The following is a 22,278-nucleotide window of genomic DNA, read 5'->3' on the forward strand; positions in this document are numbered from 1 at the left end:
GATTGGCTACAATTGCATTATTCATTGGCGGCGGTTGGATTTGTGTAATACTTTTACAATGAGTAAGATACGGTTGAGGCCAGATATGATCTAGCATAATCAAATCGATTGCTTATAATAGCAGTTTACAAAAAAACGTTTTTTTAACAAAAGCTTGGACTTTGCAATTTAGTTGTGTCCAACAGCAATGTGACGTAGGCATGTCTATTTCAATGTTGGTCACTCAGTCATGGCTCTTTGAAATCAATAGGATTTGTCTGGCTTTTGAGCTAAGACTACGCAATCTTTATATATTTTACTTGAATCCAGCGTCATTTTTAACATTTTTGACGCAAGTAATAGGTAGTTTCGTCCTACCGAAAGCCCAAGGTCTTGTTAGAATTGTCTAAACCTGACCTTGAGACAATTTTCGTACTTTTTCGTATGAAGTAAATTGCACAATAAGTTTTTTTTTCTAACAAATTAATCAATTAATTTAAAATATAATCGTTGACAAAATCAGGAATGTAAAAGGTAAAATTATTAGCCAAAAATAAAGAAACCTTTTAAACGATATGGGAACTTTAAGATAAGCCTGTATATGAACGGTGAGTCATTTATCGATTGTAACTTCTACCTTTTTATGTTAAAATCCATTCAGGATAACTTTAAGATTACGTGAAAAGAAAACAAGAAAGAAAACAACAGAATTCATAAATTTCTAACCCTTTATTGTCCCCCTAATCAGAGTGTATTTCATTTTTGTCCGTCTTGTGTCCAAACGTCGGTCCTAATATCTATACCTGGAAAGGCCTCATAACATTTTATCTCAACAGAGAGGCTATCAGTGAATTCAAATACATTGTCCTCTCCTACATGCACGATTGAAGGAACACAGATTCGCTGAATCACGCATGTATGTATAAAACCGTTTTACTTTATCAGTTTTTTCCCCAAATTCATATCAAGAAGGCGTTTATAAATTTATTGACGAATTGTTTTATGCATTTATTAGAACATTACCCAATTTTTTCGTCCAATTAGCAGTTGCTAAATATTATATTAAGTGATGTTTCTAATCGTTAAGAATATTTCTGTAAGTTCACAGTGACGTCACATTTCGATTGACAGCTAAGAGAACCGTTAACAAAAGAGACATACTATCTGATTGGTGCAGAACTGTTGATTGAAAAAGTGGGTTATGTTCTTTGCCCCCTTCTTAATTGTGTAAATTTTATTTAATATTTAACAAAACAACATGCAACCTTCTGCAATATTTATTATACCCTTTCTCCTCGTTGGGTCTCACAGATTGGATGTAAAACAGGTTAAAATGTGACCTAAAATAACCACAAGCACCTCTCGTAGATTCGTTTTACACTTTCCAAAGTTGGGCTGATAAAAACGATTAAGTAATGCAATTAAATGGTGTGCACATATACACATTCATTTGCATAAATATGGGCATCGCATGGTTTTTTTTTTTTTTTTTCGAAATTAGGAATCTACCACGAAAAACAGGCTATGTGAGAATACGCGAGATCAGACCGGGCTTCAGAAATGGACGGAACAGGGTTTGACGAAAAAACGGAAAATGGTCCATCTGATAACAAGCGAGATAAAAACAAGGGTTCAAGTAAAGATATCTCGGAAGAAGATGACACTGAAGTAGAGGAATCAAAAGGCTTGAGACAGACGGAAAAAGAAGGGAGTATATGGCTGCGACTGAAGCGAGATAAGCTATACAGAGAGAAATACATTTTGACAATGGCGTACTTTTTGTCCTTCCTCATGCTGGTATGTTTTAACAAATATTGTTTGTAAACTTGAAATTAATGGTTTTCGACCTGCAAAAAAAAACAACACAAAAAAGGGGGGATTTCATATAAAATGTATGTTGAAATTGTGACATTTAGTACCTAAAAAACTTATAATAAATTATTGTTTTATCTTAAAGATATATAAAAATTTCAACACGTGTTCTACTTGTATAAAGATCTAGATGACGTAATGACTTTCATTTAATATCATAGTCAACATTCATTCTTTTGAGACCCTTTGTAAACAAGACATTCAGGTATCCGATCCAAAATGCATTACAAATATGTATGGGCTTAATTCTCAGTATACTTAGATACATTTTCATATGAAATAAGATTGGTATGTGTCCTTATATATGTCATTTCCTGTTTTTGAATTGCTGTCCCTTCGCTTTTAATTTATAAAAATCAATTCTAAAAAACTTTCTTCAGTATATAATTTGTTTTCAATATTTTTTTTATTTCTTACGATTAAGTACATCTTCCAACTAAAGAGCATTTATTGATATTCTTAGTATTAATTTTTTTACTCTCAAAATAATTGCTTGTGCCCATAGACATTAATGCAATCTTTATTATTGCATTACGACTTAGGTTATAACATTTTTGAAAATTCCTCTTGGTATATCCTTTTCTACTTTAAATACTTTGACTTAATAACAGAGTACTTAATACATGGTGGATATTTAAGGTTAGAAAATTCAGTTTTGATATGGATTGGATACCTTAAACATAATTTATATACAGTAATAGCGAACACGCTTATAATGAATTGAGGCTTACGGTGAATTGATTTTCATTCCCCGTGACTTTGTTACATGTTGTAAACTTGACGGATATAACGAATTACGCTTATAACGAAGTAAAATCGTCCGTCCCTGGGACTTCGTTATAAGTGTGTTTTACTTTACCAGGTCCATTCATTAAACATTCTATTGCAGGGATGGGCAAATGGAATAATTGGTCCCACATTTCCTGACATCTTACTCGTTTCCCACACTTCCCTAGAGAAAGGTTCTCTGTTCTTTACCATGGGAACACTTGGATACCTGATCGGATCGCTCATTATGGGATTTGTCTTGGATAAACGGATCTTGGGCCGGAATTTACTCATGTTTTTGCTCCTGGCTGGTCTGGGCGTGTCCGCCGCGGTCGTACCGTGGTGTAGTTTGTTTGAGGCCATGATTTTTATACACGTGATGAAGGGGATCTTTAGCGGTGGACTGGACACGTGTAAGTAATCAGACACGTGTGTAACACGTCAATAGCAAAGGTCAATAAAAGTAGAAATGAATCTAGTATGTATTGTTTTGCTCATAACTGTAATTTAATTCAATGGTGTATAAGAGATGCTCATTAGAGTATAATTCCTTAATTTGGAAACTTTTACAAAAAAGCTTACATTTTTTTTTATTCTCGATTCAATTTTTCATGGTCAGTCTAGAGTACTTTATCTTGACAGTTCTCGAAACAACATTTATTACTTCCTGCAAATATCTTACTACTATATTGATTTATCAACAGGTGGAAATGCTGGTCTTGTTGTCATCTGGGGATCGGAGGGCCCTGGCTTATTTAGCACTCTGCACTTTTTATACTCTTTTGGTGGAATTCTCTCTCCTTTGGTGGCCGCACCGTTTGTGATGTCATCTGACAATGACGAAAGCAACACTTTCATCAGTAAAAACAGCAATGTGACTTTCACTAACATTACGAACGAAGTCAGTGTTAATATGACAAATCTAACCAATGGTTCACAAATCGAACAGAAATCCCAAATTTATATTCCTTACACCATCACCACGTGCCTTTGTATTCTTACGTCACTTCCATTCCTTGTCTTTAGTTGCATTTCTTTTCAAAAGACACTGGATAGTAAAATAACAAATTCTGAGATAAAAATAGAAAGACAATCAAAGACACGTCTCAGACTTTTCGGATTCATAAACATGGTTTTCTATATAGCCATGTATGTAGCGGTAGAAAACACCTTTGCTGGATTCCTCACAACGTTCCTAGTGAAGGAGCTAAACTGGAGTAGTTATGAAGGTAGCTACATCACTTCCGGTCATTGGGCAGCGTTCGCTACGGGAAGATTTCTAGGGATATTTCTCGTGCGATGTGTCAAACCATCGAATCTGATTTTCGCCTCGAGTCTAACAGTGCTTCTCTCTATGCTTGGTTTCATGATGACGTCAATGCATGACGTCATGATTGGCGTATGGATATTTTCATTGCTTCTGGGAATTGCAGTGTCCGTGATTTTCCCAGCTGTTATTTTGTGGACAGAGCTTAGGTTCATCAGGGTCACGGGGAAAATAGCGTCCATATTTGTGATGGCGGCGTCTGTAGGTTTCATGGTTAACCCAATATTTCTTGGTTTACTAATGGACGCCTTCAGTCCTATGTGGTTTTGCTATATTCTCTTTGGAGAAACAGTTCTGATGATGTTTTTAAATTTTACGGGTGTATGTATATCACGAATTATTTCGTCACGACAACTTCATATCCAGGCCGAACATGAACTTGTTATTTTAAACGAAAAACAATAACTATTTCAAAAACTTCAATTTGTCATTCAGTCAAGCATATCATTTTTATGACAAATGTTGTCTATTCTTTTCAATAAATAAGTTTTTTAAAAAATTACCAAGATTTGCTAATGCATAGTTATATTCTTTTTCTACCAAATCAAAATACTGTTTTTGTGAAAAAAAAGAAAAAAAAAGAAATGGCTTACTCTGTTGAAGGTTTACAGTTCCTTCTATCAGCTTTAAATTTTATTGATATCGACTGGTGAGTGTACATATTTTTTCATGACGCATTTGTTAATTATTTTTTTATTAAACGAGTTTTGCGTTGTTGTTGTTTATTTGTTTTTTGTTTTTTACGTGTACTTTTTGTATCCATGAGCCTTGAACATTTACACGAATATTATGAAGCACACGAATTGGTTGGAATTTGAATTACATATATCAAAACAAATGATGGAAGGTTATTTTTATCACTTGTAAAATTCCCATGTTATTGTCCCTTTCACGGTAACTTGCGGTACTGCTCTTTTGCAGGGCAAAATGACATAGTTTGGTGAAATATGACGGAACATCAATTGTTTCAAATACGTTTTTTTTAACTATCTACCTACTAAAACGTCGGCAAATTATATCAATTTGCCCTGCAAGCGATCAGTACCGCAGTTATCCCGAAAGGGTCTATCAATAAATGTATATAATGTTTTTTCAGTATGAAGGACCCTTCTGTCTTTCAGTAGGAATGCTTGAAATATATGACTATTGCATTGGAGACTAGCATGAGATAAACACATTATATTATTATACTTTCATGTTAAATACTGAAATCTGATTGGTTTAGACGCAGTTGGTAGTCCGTTCTATTACTAGTACCCTCAGCGTTAGCAACACACTTGACAACGGGAAAGACAATGAATTGTTACATGCGCGTAAATATGCGAGTACGGTTTACCGTAGAATTCAGTTCATTTCTATAAAAAAAAACAGTAAAATTTTCTTTAAAAATAAGACATTCAGTATAATAAAATATATAGTGCCTGTTTGGGAGGGAAACTGTTGAAATTTACACCCCTCGAAAATCACTGTTGTTGACAATGGTTTCCTCAGGGTGTCAATTTCAACAGTTACCCTCCCAAACAGACACTATTTATATAACATCGCATATCGAGACAAGCATGAGATGTATACAATGTACATTAAATTACCGGATATTGAGACAAGCATGAGATAAATACTTTATATTTCATAATTTCCACACTTGTCTAGCCTATGCACGTGCCAGCCAAGGGTTAAAATTGTGAAACTTTCTTATATATTTGACTGTTGTTCGCGATCATCGCTATCTTGTGAGCACATTTACGATACGGAATCCTAGTCGAGGTTTTATCCACACAAGTTTTGATGCCGCTTAGTGGAAAGGAGACTTATTATGACATGTGGATGCGTGGAATTTCACTTGAAACTTTAAAAGTAGTAAGTTTGCAAGTCTAGTATGTAGAAGTAACACGCAGAATAGAAATTCAAACGTTGGTTAGTTACCCTAAATAGAAATGATATTGTTAAACAAATTCTGATAATAACATGCTATGTCTATTTTTACTCAGTGTTTTTTATATTATTGCGCAACTATTAATGTTTTGTTATGCTCATTTTCCAATGGTCTAATAAATATTTCTTTGGTAATTGTTCATTAAAATACCTGTTCAAAATATTGTGTACAGAATCGCGTGATATCTTAATTCAAACTTCTTTAGTTTTTCATGTGTGGAGTATTTAACGATCAATCCATATCATAATAATATTTATCACATGTATATATTAAAAAATAGAGAACTTTTTTTCACATATATCTTTATACCACAACTTGTTTAAATTATATCGTTACTATTCTGAGAAGTAATACATATATGTACATATATACTTTATATCAAAATATTGATTATATCTATCAAACAAATACTATAAATTTAATGTATATGTATACATTGCAACATATATTTATATCAATGTTTATGCTATGGTATGTGAATATGTGAAAATTCAATAAAAAAAAAAAAAATAGAGAACTTGCAATGATTTTGGAATTTCAAATACTCGTATAAAAAAGGGATAATGAAAATATTTTTGGGCTTTTCAATGTACGTTATAAATTGATAAGTAACCAAAATACAATTACTGTGGAATCATTAGATTTCGTGGTGGCTCAATTTTCGTGGAATTCGTGGCTACCTCTCATCCACGAATATACACCCGCACGAACTAATAAACTAGGGCTATAAAGTCATAATCTTTTTGTATGTATACGAAAATACACGATATTACGTCCCCTCGAACCTGTAAAATTTAAGCAATCCACGAAAATTGGCCCCCACGAAATTTAATGATTCCACAGTATATAAAGGAACTTGAAGATAGATCAGTATAAATAAGGTTATTTAACTGGGTTGATTATTGCATGGATTTTGACGGCACCATGATACGGCTATAGTTCTGTATACCGCAATGCCCGGGGCCATCACTGTCATTTCTGTATGAACAACATGAACAGAATTTTACTACACGCAAAATATTTATCATTTTCTTGGAAAGTCGATTTGAATTCTTCTTTTGGTCTGATCTTTGGAGCAATGATGCAGAAGAGTGTAAGAATGAAGTTAGGCATCTTTAATTCTATAAAAAAAAAAGGGTCAATTACGCGTAAACTGGAAGTGGGCGAAAGGATAGAGGAAATATGCCTCTTTGCAATGATATTCAAAATTACTAAGTAAAAGTTTTGTTGTGAGTAAAACATACAGTGCATGTGTATCTAGCTTGTATCTATTTTCACGATCCCCTGACCAACTTTTTGGATTTATTTCTTTTTAATAATTGAACCTAAAATCAATAACTATATCTTTTCATAATTTAATTGAAAATCTATACTTTCATTTCTTATTCTACACAGATTTGCACTGTTTTAAGAAACTAACTAAAGGTAAAAAAAACACCACATTCAAACATATGCATAATTTAATATCAATTTACATGTATTAGCATGAATAATAACTGGTAATCTTTACCCCCCCCCCCCCCCAAATAAAAAACCAAGAACAAAACTGAAAATTTTGATCTACTTTAAGTTTATTACCTAAGGCCAGCATTTTTTTATTTTTAGGTTTACAAACAACAAAATGATAAAGTTCCGTAGGAGGAGGGAATAAAAAAAAAATAAAAATCTCTTTTGACCTAAATTCTTTTTATTTTTAGGTTTACGAACCACAAAATTTTAAAGTTCTGTAGGAGAAAAAAAAACTTTTATGACATCATCTTTATTCTAATAATATAATGAATGACAACTTCATGATAGTGGTGTGTAACTGCATCAAGTGTAGCATGTGAAAAGTATGTCATCTGTGTAACATATCACTGAAATAGTACAATAGAATATTAGACATACAGCTTTGATATTACATGTATATATATAGCAATGTCAGGGGTGTGCAATTACAAAATTTGGCCACAAATTTACTAGCCCAAGATTCAAAGTTACTAGTCAGACTATTGTCGGACATGTCAACATTTCATTTAAAAAAAAAACCCTAAATTTTATGTACATAAAGTCATAATGTTTTCTCCTGTATGATACTAGTATATAATTATTAATATACAAAATATTTATTACTTTCATGTTTTCTGCAGTTAAAAAATATTCAACTTCATTGATCTCTCACATTTTATTTACAAAATTGGTTTGGGTGTTTATATGTGAGAAAACTCAAATATAACATTGTGAATGTGAACAGACTCTATAAAATCACTGCAACTATATGTGTGCATGTATTTTATCCTGTTGAATTTCCATGTACAAAGTACAATTATGCAATTAATTATGTAATGGTAAATTTTAATTGAAAATAACGAAAAATGCACAAAAAATAATATGATTTTTTTTTTTAATTCACTAGGCAGGTCACTTTAAAATGTGTTCATGAGAATAGTTACTGCAGAAATTTATAATATATCTAATACATCGCTCTCTCTCTCTCTCTCTCTCTCTCTCTCTCTCTCTGTAAAATAAATTTTTAAAAAGGCCAATGAATACATATGCCAATTCAACACAAAATGAAAGGGAATCATTTTACAGTGATATACTTAAAACAGCTGCACAGGTAACTATCGAAGCCAGTTCAGTGAGGTGGTACTATCTGTCTAGCCACTGGTCAACACTGTCGGTAAAACTTCAAAGTATGAAACTTACAGCAGAGGGTTTGTAGAAGCTTCTCTGAAGAATGTAGCACGAGAAAAAGATGCGTAACAAATTTTTAGGCTATCATGACACAAAAAGAGCAGATTTTATGCCTCTGTGATAACAATAGCGATACACTTTTCCTACTAGGAAAAATTTGCTGTCGGGGAGAAAAAAAAGATCTTTTTTGTAATTTTATTTTTTTTCTAAAAACTCAGAAAACCGAGCGGCGGGTTTGTAAACCTAAAAATAAAAAAATGCTGGCCCAAAGATACAACCGGGTATTAATGAGGAAAAACACCGGTACATTTTTTAGAGTGATGCTGCATTATTGAGATAAAGATAAGCTGAACAAGGTTATTCCCCTTTCTCGTTCAAAATTGAGATTTCTTGCTCCGTCTGGACCGGTTTTATTGAGGAGATTTTCCGTGATATACACAAACCCGTAAAGAATAGAGACATCAACAAGAAGGTTTCTCCAAACAAGAGATAACTGAACCACATTGGACTGAAGGTTTCCATCAGCATGCCAAGAAATAGCGGATTGACCATGAAACCCACAGACGCCGCTACAAGGAAAATGGAGGCTATCTTCCCCGTGACCCGTAAAAACCGTTGTTCCGTCCACATGAACACAGTAGGGAAAACCACTGACATGGAAAAGCCAGTAAGCAATGTAAAAGCCCATACACCGACTACAACCCCGTGTAATGACGTCAGCAGGAAGCCAAGTAGTGATATAAGCATCATCATGTTATAGGTAAAAATCATTTTCGCTGGGCTGAAAAATCGCACAAGAAATATCCCTAGAAACCGACCCGTCGCAAAGAGTGCCCAATGGCCGGAAGTGATGTAACTGCCTTGAGAATTGGTCCAGTTCAGCTCTTTAACTACGAACGTTGTAAGGAATCCGGCAAAGGTGTTTTCCACCGCAACGTATACGCTAATATAAACTACCATGTTTATAAATCCCACAATTCTTAGACGACTTTCTGATTTGCTTGTTGTTTCTTCTTCGGGGTTTCCTTTCTGTCTTTCGATCTTCTTTTGCAAAGACATGAATTTGAAGACAAGAAAAGGAAGTGACGTCAGAACACAAAGGACTGTTGTCATGGTGTATGGAATATAAATTTGCGATGTTTGCTCATTTTGTGTTACTGCTGTCAAATTACTCATGTTGGACTTGGTTTCATTTAACCACGTATTGTTGTTGTTGTTGGTAAAATTCATCATGGAGTTATTTCCATCAATGAACGTATTGTTTACTTCGTCGCCAAATGACATCAGATATGGCGCAGAAGCCAAAGGAGACAGAATCCCGCCAAAAGCAAATGCAAAGTGTAATGCACTGAAGAAAGAATCGCCCTCTGAGCCCCATATTACTACAAGACCAGCATTGCCACCTATAAAGAGAAAAAAAGCCAAGTGATGTTTACCTTAAAATTTCCAGATTGAATGAAATTATGGCATTATGAACTCCAAAGAAGTTCATAAAACCTTGCTTTTAAAACATTGTTTATTAAAATTGCACTCTAAAATCCAACATTTTGACCATTAACAAAACTTATTAATAAGTCAATATTTTGATGAATATATCTTTTTAAATACTTTTGATAATAAAATTATTAAATTGTTCCCTGTGGTTTGGTATGGCTAAAGAATACAAAATAAAATTAATGATCTTTATTATTAAACATTTATATTAGTATTTGAAGAAAGAAAATGTATGTTGAGCTTTCCTAGAGAATTCATATTCGGCTTACACGTGTCTAATCCGCCTCCGAACGCTCCCTTCATCACGTGTATAAAAGCCATGGCTTCAAACAGACTACACCACGGGACTATAGCGATGATAACCCCGTAACCCATCGTGGCTAGAAACATCAGCAAGTTCCGGTCCAGAATCTTTTTATCAAAGACTACGCCCATTATGAGTGAGCCAATCAGATAGCCGAGCGTTCCCATGGTAAAGAACAGCGATCCTTTCTCTAGTGATGTGCGAGATATCAACAGGATGTCAGGGAATGTTGGACCGAATTGACCCTCCACCCATCCCTAGAATGAAAAAAAAAAATGGAATAAATAATAGTTACTGTATACAATGCAATTTTCGCCCCGTGCAATTTTCGCCCTTCTACACTTGTAATCAGTTTCGCTCCTTCGTGAATTCGCACCGTCACAGTTGTGTTTTAAATTAATTAATATAAGACTTTGAAAATCGCCATGTCTTAAATTCGTCCGCTGACAACGAGGGTGAAATGAAAATTAAACGGAGTCGTATAATTCCCTGTATACAGTATTTACTTAGTGTATTGTCCGTGAATTTTTTTCTTTAAGCACCAAATTAAAATATTCAATATATTTTTTTCATTGAATAAATATTTTGACATTATATACATTGTATTACTGTTCAAAATTCATTACTGATATTATTAACTAAAAGTAGATTCGTTTTCATGGGAATGTTGCCGATCAAATCATAGAATTTACAAACAACCATGATATCCAAAAAATATATATACTCATCTGTAAACTTACTAGAGTGAGAAAGGACAAAATATATGCCACAGTCAAAATATACTTCTTTCTGTAGATTTTGTCTCGCTTTAGTAGGAACCATAAACTCCTTTCGTTTTTCTTTCGAGCATTTGTCTTTTTATCTTCTACGCAATCAAAGGTCGAAATATCTTTGCCTGAATTCTCATTCTCGTCATGATCTCGTGTAATTTCACTACTTCCTGTCTTTTCTTCTTTAAACAGCTTGACGTCCCTCTCTTGACTTGAATTCTCGTCCAGATCTCGTTTAATTTCACTACTTCCTGTCTTTTCTCCTTCAAACAGTCTGACGTCCCCATCTTGACTTGAATTCTCGTCCAGATCTCGTGTGCTCTCGGGCGAACTTTTTCCTGTGTGGTTTTGACTCTCATCTATCTGGTGGTTTTGTGATGGTACGTCTGTCTGAACATTTTCTTCTCTTCTTTCACTCATTCTAGGTTACCTCTGAAAGCAGTTCAACCAATTATTGAGGGAGTGCACACTCACGCGCCTATGGTTATAATTAGATTGTACTCAATAATTATGCAGGTTTTTTTTCAACCCAAATATAAATTTTCTACTTCAAACACTTTGAATAGATAGATAATATAAAAAAGATATAAAAACTTTCTGCACGCAGAATCCAGCACGTTGACAATGACTTCGTTTTTTACCTATCAACCAACACATCTCAATAGATGGTATACTTTATTAACTCTCAGTTAAAAGATCACTTTTTTTGAGAATGGTAATAAAAAAAACCAGCTGTTGTTTCTACTTTTAGAAACTGCTATAAACGAGTTTGAATGCATGGGACTTTTATATTGAACAAGCTAACGTTATGTAGGAATATAGCCCTATCAGTTGCTAGATTCAAATGTCGTTTATATATACAGTAAAACTCCTTTAGTACGAACACGGATATTGCGAATTTACGGATATAACGAAGTCATCTTGGATCCCCAACTATGTAAATTTAATGAATTTCTTATACGGTTATAACGAATTACGGATATAAAGAAGTAATTTCCTAGGTCCCAGTGACTTCGTTATTTCCGAGTGTTGCTGTACCAGGGTTGTATTCAAATATCCAAATAGGATGATGCATGAAATTGCGGATCTCAGGAGTGGGTGAATTCATACTGTTTTAATTCACTTATAATAGGCATCGACACCACCCTTCCTTTAAGCAAACACAATAATGCATCGGACCCCCCCCCCCCCCTCCATCGGACCCCCCCCCCCCCCCCCCCCGATGAAATATTCTGGATTCGCGCCTTATTCAGGGTATGGTGAATAATAAATCTCTCATGGCGATAGAGACCGTGATGAATAATTTTCTCTTCCTCTGTAAATTAACCAGTATCAGTCTCTATATAGTGCGATTTTTTTTATTTAATCAGGTTGATTTTATTCCTGTTAAGTTATGCATGGTTTGACAATATGATTATTCACCCCTCCCCCAACATTTTAAAAAGAAGGTGTTGCAATTCCTATGCTAATTTTCCCTAAAGGAGTTGCAGATAGAATAGAAAAATCAAAGTTACAGAATTCGATGTAAATCTTTTTTTTTTTCATGCAACGTTGTACATAAAGCAGTGTAGAATTTTATTTGGAAAGTTTGTACTAACTTATTTAAGACCATGAAATAAATTTGAAAATGGTTACACAATGTGTAGAGATAATTTAAGAATGTCAGAATTAAGTTATTTAAACTCTTGTTAATGTAATATTTTGCATGCCTGCTTATTTTGTTTTCAACATAACAGTGTGAAGTCCGCGTTATAAACTTGAAAAACATATATATCATCGGGATTTTCATTAACGAAGAAAACATCAATTAATATGCAGTTTTGGATTATTTTATAGGTTCCTACATGTGAAGACTCGTTAGCCCGTCAAACACTGATGTTTCACCCGCTGAAATACGATCTGAATAAATAAAAAGAGTTGTGTAAACTTACGAACCTGCAGAGGTCGTCGCCATTTTATGATATGCATATCGGCTTAACACGAGTGACTCTAGTTAATTTGCAAAGGTTCATGAAAATCGACCGTCTGGTTCTTTTTAAGGACCATCTCAAAATAGAGGTACATTTACTATAGGAATATATAGGAAACTGTCATTTTCCGCACATCAAAGCAGTTTTAAAAAAATAATACAATTATAGCTTTTTTTCTCAATTTTTTATATATGATTAGTAATATCATTTCCTACCTTATATGTAAAAAACACAAATTCTACCGTCTGGTTTTTAGTGGGGGCCATCTCAAAATATTAAAATGCACCAAATTTTGCTATATATTTGGATCATCACGAATGATGATTGGTATAATGGATTCATTCCAAAAATTAGGAACATGTCCTCGAGGATAGCATCATTCTGTATTTAAAATTTCAACAGCGTACAGTTTTTACTTTTTCTTTTATATTATTTCTTATAACGTACTCTTACAAAGCTTCATTTTATCATAACGTCATAAAAGCGCAATGGCAATGCTCCCCTACCGCTCATCGTAAAAATCGTGTTAAAAATTAAAAAAAAAATTCTTAAAAATCTAATTATTTTTATCTGTATTTTGTTTATTGTGTTCAATTTTATAAATGATATCGAAAAAAAATCATAAGAAGTATAAATCAACTGTATTATTTTAGAATGCGCAAAAACATGCGCAATGCAAACTAGAGTCGGCCTCCTTAAATTGAATTTGACCAAAATCGTGACCATGCCCCTTTAAAGGCCCTTATCACTTTAGGGAATAGTCCCATTGTTTTGCAATACCTTCTTTTCCAGATTTGCGCCTATTTTAAATATCCATTATAAACATTCAGTTGTTTTTTTTTTTAAGATATGTCTTTTTTTCTGTTGCCAAGAAGTAGGGTTAGTGGAACATTTTATATTCATTGTAATTTGATCCACGAAATCTGGCTATATCTTTTCTTTTTTAATTTGAAAAATAAGACAGACTGAGATAATGATGATAGGCAATAACATGTGATCAGAAAAGCTTACTCAAGCTGATTATTCGAACAAGCTGAAACGAAAGAAAATTACATTTTCTATAATCTAAGTATCAATTCAGCAGCCAATGTACGATTTAGGACACCCATACGATAGGATTCATACATGATACGATAAGATACATACATGATACGATAAGATACAAAGATGATACGATAAGATACAAACACAATACGTAGATACACCCACGATATGATAAGACACACACACGATATGATATAGGATACACACACGATACGATTTAGGACACGCATACGATAGAATACACACGTGGTACGATAGGATACAAACACAATACACACGATATGATAGGATACACATGTACATACGTTACGATATAGGATACTTACACACACGATAAGATAGGTTATGCAAATGATATGACATGATACGCATACGTTAAATACAACTATACAGAATATGCATCAAAGAGATATTAAAAGCCATTTTATTTCTATTTAAACAGTTTTGTTTTGAATTAAAGAAAATTAATAGTAATGTCCTTTCAGATGATAAAATACTTTATTTTATCAAATAAAGCAATATATAATGTCTATATCGATAAACTAAAGTGTGACAGGAGGACAGCAGTTGAAATATCGTCTTAATTAACATAATATTACTGTAGTATAGATTCTAATTAAAGCATCATTGAATCAGATAATTTCCTCTGTGTTTGGTTATTAGATAAAACGTTACGATGATCCCGAGTCACGTGACATAAAAGGATGTTTTAGAGGCTATAAAAGGCTGACGCTCGATTGAACGGAGTTCAGTTGGCGGATTGCTGCAGAGGCGAAAGGAACTCTACGGGTAAGAATTATAGGTCTCATTTGCGGTGTCTCGAATTAATGCAGACGGGCCATTTGAGATTTATATATTCTTCGGTACTGTACTAGTAGTTAAATACAAAGCCAAGAGAGTGATTGTAGGCACTAGCTTTCAGACTGCGGCCTGGGAGGCTTTGGTTCAGCAAACTTGCTGGAACGTAGAGTTTCAGACAAATAAAGGTTTCAAACACAGAGGGTTAAAAGGAAAATTTATTATATCATTCAATCAGATTTGTGATCAAAGTGAAGTGATTTTCATTTAATTATAATAATCAAACTAAACGTAAAGAAAGGTTAAGAAAAATTAATATCATTCGTGGTTAGAACCCACAAAACACATTACACTACTTATGATATTGTAAAAACAGATTTTGTAAGCGGTATTTGGTGTTTCAATCAATATATATACCATGTTTTCTCTGTATAAGAATTGACTTTGTAAAAATGAGCCGCACGGTTTTCCATCCTTTATAAATCGATAAGCGCCATGTCACGACCTCGACTTCCTTGTGTAATATTAGATGAGGTGTTTTTTTTTTTCGATGTTTTTGTACTTACGTGGTTTCTGTAGAATATTAATTTTCCTGATTACTGGACGGGCGATTCACTTTAAGCCGAAAACATTTTTGTTAGTTGTTGAAATGTTTCGCTGTGCTTGGAATTGGTTGGGTTCTTTAATTATCTACGGCACGAGTGACTCTAGATAATGTATGAAAGCCTAACTCAGCGTTTCATTAGTAGTTCATGATTTATTTAATAATAAGCGTAACAATAAAGAATTAATCAAAATTCACGTGCAAAAATTAAAAAAAAAAATACTTTCACTTTTTACGAATTTTCAAATTTAGCATTACATGTGTATGACCAAAAAATATGTGTTTAAAAATTTTTGGAAAGGCAAAAATTATAAAAGCCCCTGCAGGTTTCCAACTCATGAATTACAGACTCGTAGTTATAACACTCGAACCCACTGTGCTATCTACGCTGCTGGATAAATCAAAAAATTAATTTTCGGGAAAGAATTTTTTTAAAAATTATAATCGATTTTATTATTATATTGTTTATTTCGATCGGATATACGCCACAATATGGAGATGTTCCATACCACCTTAATTATGGTCACATTGTTTATATTTTGTAATTTATCGTGCAGCTGTACATGTATTGAAAATCCAAAGACACCAATTTTAGAATCGTAAAACGTGTAATATAAGTTCCAAAAAAAAAAAATTATATTGCTTACCTTTGGACTGAATCACAAAATGTATGATGGTTATGTGCTACACAAAAATTATAATAAAAAAATTTTATTCATTCTTTTCGGGGTTTTTTTCGGAGTCTCCATATACTTAAAATAAACAACATTGCACAACTCTGCTGCAAGTCAAGTATGCATTAAATCATCTTACCGTGACAGTGTCTTTAAATATTTACATTTTCCAGTGTCCTTGCCTGTGATAACACTACGTATCGATTTTGTACTATATAGTCCAATAACTTCAGATGACGTATAATTGGGGCGCCAGCAGGGTTTGCTTATTTATATCTTTAACATTAAATCGTACATTGGCTGAAAATTAAATAAATATAAGTAATAAGGAATTATTCTTTGAATATTATGAGGTGATGATTTCGGTCGGGGCGTGATCAAATCTATCACAAAGCCCTTCGGGCTTTATTTAGATTTGATCACGCCCCGACCGAAATTATCACCTCATAATACTCAGAGAATGATTCCTTACTCCTTAAATAGAGAGAACACACGTTTGTTTTGTGGGATAGGTTTATGAAATTTATAATGGCACAGACTTTTTCTTTGAATAATAATTAACATCTGTGTCACCATAAGTTGATTTTTATTTGAATAAAAATAAGGAAAAAGACACACATAAAAAATAAAAACTGTACAATTTGATTAGTATGCAACATTGCTTTCTAAAAAAAAATGTGGAAAAAATAAATTGCATTACTGTAGATTTTTGTGGAAAAAAAATACTTTCGAACACTTTTAAACAGTGAGCGCGAATAGAAAGCATGTAGAGCTGTATATATAAGTATAATGCGAAACATTGTTAAATCAATGACGCAGAAAATTCCAGAGGACAATATTGAAATTCGGAGAGTCAACAAAATCCAAATTTAAAGTGATTCGTGAGGTGTCCCAGATTTAACTCCAACGGTTAATAATTTTGTTTTTTTACTTTTATAGAAAGTTTAATTAAGGTGGCTAGATTGTCAACCAATTATCCTTCAGATATAACCTTAAACTTTACCTATGATTTTTTTTTCAGCCATATACTACATATATGTATTGAAAAGAGAAAATACTAATAGTTTAGCTACATTTGAATAGTTTTCTATAAACAGCGCTCAAGAGTATCCTATTTTGTCTAAAAGCAGGCACGTAGCATCGTTTATGAAAGTGGGAGGGGGGCCTAAAAAATCTGGCTAGCAAAGAAAAGGCAACTTTCCAAAATCTTCAAAATCTTAATCTGGGGGGGGGGGTCATTCAATTTAATTTCACTCTTTATTTCCTCATTTTCAATTCAATCCAATTTTTTAACGTACTCCCAAAAAAGTGGGGGGGGGGCAACTCCATGATAATTCCATTTTTTTTACGTAAATTGAAGAAAATTTGCTGCTGCGAGAAAAAGTGGGGGTGCCAGGTGATATAATCAAAGGCCTGAAGGGCCATAATGGCTTACGGGTTTGATATGACTATATTTATATGGATCGAGTATGATTCCCTCTATTTCTTACGGAAACTTTAGTTTATTTATAGCTCTATAGAAAGTAACTAGCTACATGTAATTTTATAGATCTATAGAAACTAACATAACCGATATCAACATGCCCCATTTGTTGATTGGTCGAACCTTAGTGACCGAAACAGACAGGAATAAAATCTAGACGCCTCTTTTATCAATTTGTTGAAACCACCATGTTTAGGAAAATCATAGACTGCATGAAATAATTATAATGATGTCAGACTCAAACTCCAATATCCAACGACTGAAGTACATTAACTGTAAATTCATTCAACTATATAGGACACAAAAACACTTAAAACCAACATATGCTCTCAAATATCAGTTTACCTTGTATTCCTACGCACTATGAACTTGCGCGAGAGTTGGTGCACGGTGCGACGTAACAGCGCCACAGCCAGCGCGAAATCACTGCGCGTAAAAATAATATAACCAAATGATGAAATGTACTGCATGTTATGTACCATAATTAATGAATTCTCGTGAAATCTACACCAAAAAGTATTATTCCATTTTATTTGTATTTCATAAATGTCTATTTATTAATATTTTTCTGGGTTTTTTTCCACTTTTTTAAGAGGCTGACCTTCACAAGCTTTTATAAGAAATATAGATATACCAGGCAGTTCTAACACCTTCTGCTTTATTTTTTTCCCTTTGTACAGAGATAAACTCTTTGGAGGGGGGGGGGGGGGGGGGGGGGCAAGAAACAGGCAGAACTATGCAATTACAGCAAACTTGTTTTGACACCAAATTTAATTAAAATCAATTACTGCACTATAACTTTGCAATCAGTCTCTCTTGACATGACATGTGTACACAGTCATTTTCAGAGGCATACAATACCATGCTATACGATGTCTCTATGTTATAGTAATGTGACATCGCTTCCGTATATGACTTGCAATCAAGCTTAACTGTATATTGTTTTCTTATTTGAGTACATTTGGTCTCAAGTTTCCAATATTTTTACGACAAATAAACAGTTCATTCATAGCACAACCAAGGTAAATCCATCGAGGGAACATTGTGCTATTTTTAGATTTTGGAAAATCCCCAACATTCGATAATGGCGGAGGTGTCGAAGAAGGCACATTATATTAACACAAGTAGTAATTGCCCCTCAATTTATGCATTTATTACCGATTTATAATCCCAGTTTCAATATATCTCAATCATAAGTTCAGTCCTTTAACCGTTAAACACTTTCCCCCTTGCTGAGATCAATGTCGATCGAAGTTAGCGACGCTCTCTGCGGGTGCAAACGTTTTTATGAAGATTGAACGAAATAACGACAACTTTACATTTACTTATCACTGTTTGGATCTGAAATAATTGGGAAAAGATTTTTTGCTTATAATACATGCAAGTATGCATAGCGGAAAGGGGCCTATACATTGTACCTCTATGCAAAAACGGCCTAGGGAAAACACTGCATTTAATATTCATTCGCGTTATATTTCGAGTTTATTTAAATAAAGTCAATTCATATTGGTTACAATAACAGAAGTGATAAGAACATATGGAAAAAATAATCTTGCTTAAAGATATTTATTATGAACAACAAACAGTTAACTTTGCAACATTCGAATAGAACTATTTTTTGTCGCGCATGTTCAGATAACTGAACTCTTTGCCGTAAAGATTGTCCGGCAACTAGATGGCCGTAAGCCATAAAAAGTAACTCAACAGATCTGCATTTAACTGGGAAAGGTCATCAGGCATTCGCGTCAGCTATTGTATTATCAATATTGACCAATTCACTTGAGAACAGTTAATCTAGATCGAAGACAAGTGGTCATGACAGTATAGAGAAAAGCTGATGCCATTTAATAATTTCAATAAGATTCGATGATCATCGCTATTTTTATATAATCAATCATTACCTCATATAGAAGGATAGCTTTATATATTAAAAGATACTGGAAAATATTTCGAAACTTTTAAACAAAAAGGAATTTTCTATTTTATCAAATAATAGATTATAACCGAAGAAAATATTTAAATTCTAAGGTATATATGATGGTTAAATTGTTGACCATCCAATAACCTTAAATGGAATAATGTTGAAACAATATTGCTATGTATACATAAAATCTATTGGAAAATATATTTGGTATATTGGTATAAAAATCATAATTGCACATCTCAATGTTATTTTGTCTCTGCATGGTCCATTATCACGTAAAGTTATCCATCATCTTCTCTGCTTGCCGTAATTCTGTAAGTAGAAACAACACAAACATAATGTTAATAGTTTATAGCGAGCGCAGCTCGCCGGCGCGCAGCGCCGGCGCGAAGCGAGCTCTCTACCGGCAAGGCGTGTGTGAATAGAAAATTCGGACTATTTTCACATTCATTCAACGGATTTTTTTGGCGTCAGTAAATCGGACCAGTAATGCCTTGTTTTAATCGTCCCAGTAGTTCCCTGTAATTATGGTTTCCCGTTTCACACTCCCACGAGAACAAGATAAAAGACTATGTACATGCATTGTAAATAACACAACGCCAATTTCCATTACTTTTAAGAGTAACGGAGTTATCGTCCTTTCGAGTGACGTCACAATGGATTTCTTGCACATTGATCCGACAGAATTTTTCGGAGTCAGTAAATTTCGACCCACAATGCAATTCCTCAATGTCGGCCGATCTCACTAGACTGGATACCATCTCGCGAGAATCAAAGTAAAACTTTTGAGAAACAGATAAATTGTGTAATTTCCAGAACATCATGCTTTTTAAGTAAACAATCAATATTTTTCGCGTAGTTTTTTCTAGTGTGTTTTCAAAGAGACAGACTACACTTGACCGACGTGAACTTTGACATCACAATAAGGGGAAACAACTCTAAGTAGTTATTGTAAATGTGCTGAAATATAAATACCAAAATCTTCTCAAAATCTCGCAGAGCTAACGAATCGAGACATTTCTTCAGAGATAGGAAACAGCTGTAACTTGCTCTCATTTGGATGAATGCTCACATTTATTTTATTCACTGTATTTACGGTAATTTCCAGGAACGTTTTTTTGGCGTGGGGCGTGGCAACATCATTCAAAAAATCTTCACAAGCAAAAAGAAAAATAAAATTCTCAAAATCAGGAAAATTCTAATCGGGGTGAGGAATGGGGAGTGCGTGGTATGCCTTTAGCTCTTTAGCTGCTCAAAAGTGTCTTTATTTTCACTACTAATATATACTATATGTGATAGTTTGACTTAGTTTTATTTTTAGCATTATTTAGTTATTCATTCATTCACTTTTTCCATCTTTCACTCTTTGCGCTGCACTAATACTAACAAGTGTGTAAACTTAAACACCCCTATTATAAATAATGGTATAGCCTGTTTAGGTTATTTATTTCAGTGGTTTGGATTATTCCATTTGAAGATAGGTATTTTTATATTTACGGTTTGTGATTGGTCAGTATTGGTCACTACTGATAGAGTTTGGCGGGAGATATTCTTTTGTATTCTGGTTCTGTAATTCTTTAATTGCAACCAAGACTTCTAGCCAGACAGGTGTGTTTCAGACTGAGACAAAGCATACAGACTCAGACCTGTAAGTTATTCTTTTAAAACATAATTCTTTAAATAAATACAATTCTAAACTAGATTAAAATAATTAATAAAGTTAATATATAAGTATGATTGTGTAGAGTGAACGTTTTGAATACAGTACAATGTAAATATCGGTGAGCAGTATATGTCTTATATATTTAATTGTATAGTAGACAAGATCTTATATATATTGTATAAATTATAAATAGGTCAAGTCATATAATGAGCCTGATCCGCTGATTGATACTACGTATATATGCAGTGTCGTGCACCTAGTTCCATAAATTGGTAACTATCTGTTGAAATTCATTATTGTAAATAGTTTTCATATAATCTATATATTAGAGTGATGTTTCTAAGAGTTGGAAATATTATTTAACATAAAATTCAGATTATCGTGTATTGCGATTAAATGTAAAGTGATATAATTGACCTATAAGTAAATGTATGTTATACATGTTTGTGATGTCTATAATGTTTGTGTTGTTATAGTGGTGTGCTTATTTGTTTTATGTATTGTTTTAGGGTGAAACGATTAATGCGACGTAACGCTCAGAATATATAATATAGAACCCTACAATCGTCTTGGTGTTTTGTTTTATTCGTCCAAGAACGGTTACAAAAATGGCGCCCAACGTGGTTTAGGATCAACGGCAATCTGGTGGACGTCCCCCGCACGCCCATTCCCGTGCAAGGACGGAATTCCAGACGAGAAAGTATAGGCCGACGAAGACCCGCCAAAACAATCCGTGGAGTTTCCCGCACTTTGGTGACGTCATCTACCGGAAGTGTTTATTCGAGGAGATCCACGTGTGTTACTATTCTCGTCCTCGTGTGTGTTGTGTCTTGTGTTTTGTGAAATCTTTGTAAATGTGTTGTGAAATGTATATGTTGTGTACATGTTCATAAGGAATTTAAATCATTGATTGGTAAGAAATTTCTATTGCGCACCACAAACTAGTTGTATGTTGAAACGTTGATATATATCACGTGATTGCGATCAGCTGTTGT

General features: G+C 33.7%; 3 protein-coding genes across 4 annotated transcripts in view; 1 reads left to right on the forward strand and 2 right to left on the reverse strand.

Annotated features, from left to right (window-relative positions):
- Nucleotides 1-769: 769 nt before the first annotated feature.
- LOC128170510 (sodium-dependent glucose transporter 1-like) lies at nt 770-4,645 on the forward strand. The gene is made up of 4 exons (XM_052836290.1): nt 770-895; nt 1,481-1,776; nt 2,741-3,032; nt 3,324-4,645. Exons 2-4 carry the CDS (start codon nt 1,540-1,542, stop codon nt 4,349-4,351), a joined length of 1,557 nt encoding a protein of 518 aa, XP_052692250.1. The 5' UTR covers nt 770-895; nt 1,481-1,539; the 3' UTR covers nt 4,352-4,645.
- Nucleotides 4,646-8,825: 4,180 nt separating this feature from the next.
- Nucleotides 8,826-15,631, reverse strand: LOC128170499 (sodium-dependent glucose transporter 1A-like). The gene is made up of 4 exons (XM_052836276.1): nt 15,502-15,631; nt 11,094-11,555; nt 10,319-10,610; nt 8,826-9,958 (listed from the first exon to the last, which is right to left on the reverse strand). The coding sequence occupies exons 2-4, from the start codon at nt 11,541-11,543 to the stop codon at nt 8,913-8,915; spliced, it is 1,788 nt and encodes a 595-aa protein (XP_052692236.1). The 5' UTR covers nt 11,544-11,555; nt 15,502-15,631; the 3' UTR covers nt 8,826-8,912.
- A 4,135-nt stretch (nt 15,632-19,766) lies between these two features.
- Nucleotides 19,767-22,278, reverse strand: part of LOC128170549 (COMM domain-containing protein 4-like) — a 40,147-nt gene continuing 37,635 nt past the window's right edge. For both annotated transcript variants that reach the window (XM_052836334.1, XM_052836333.1), the window contains exon 9: nt 19,767-19,932. In XM_052836334.1, the coding sequence (XP_052692294.1) occupies nt 19,892-19,932 (41 nt within the window). In that variant the 3' untranslated portion in view covers nt 19,767-19,891. The remainder of the gene's footprint in view (nt 19,933-22,278) is intronic.

Source organism: Crassostrea angulata, chromosome 2 (genome assembly GCF_025612915.1).
Source record: "Crassostrea angulata isolate pt1a10 chromosome 2, ASM2561291v2, whole genome shotgun sequence".
In the NCBI taxonomy this organism is placed as follows: Eukaryota; Metazoa; Mollusca; class Bivalvia; order Ostreida; family Ostreidae; genus Magallana; species Magallana angulata.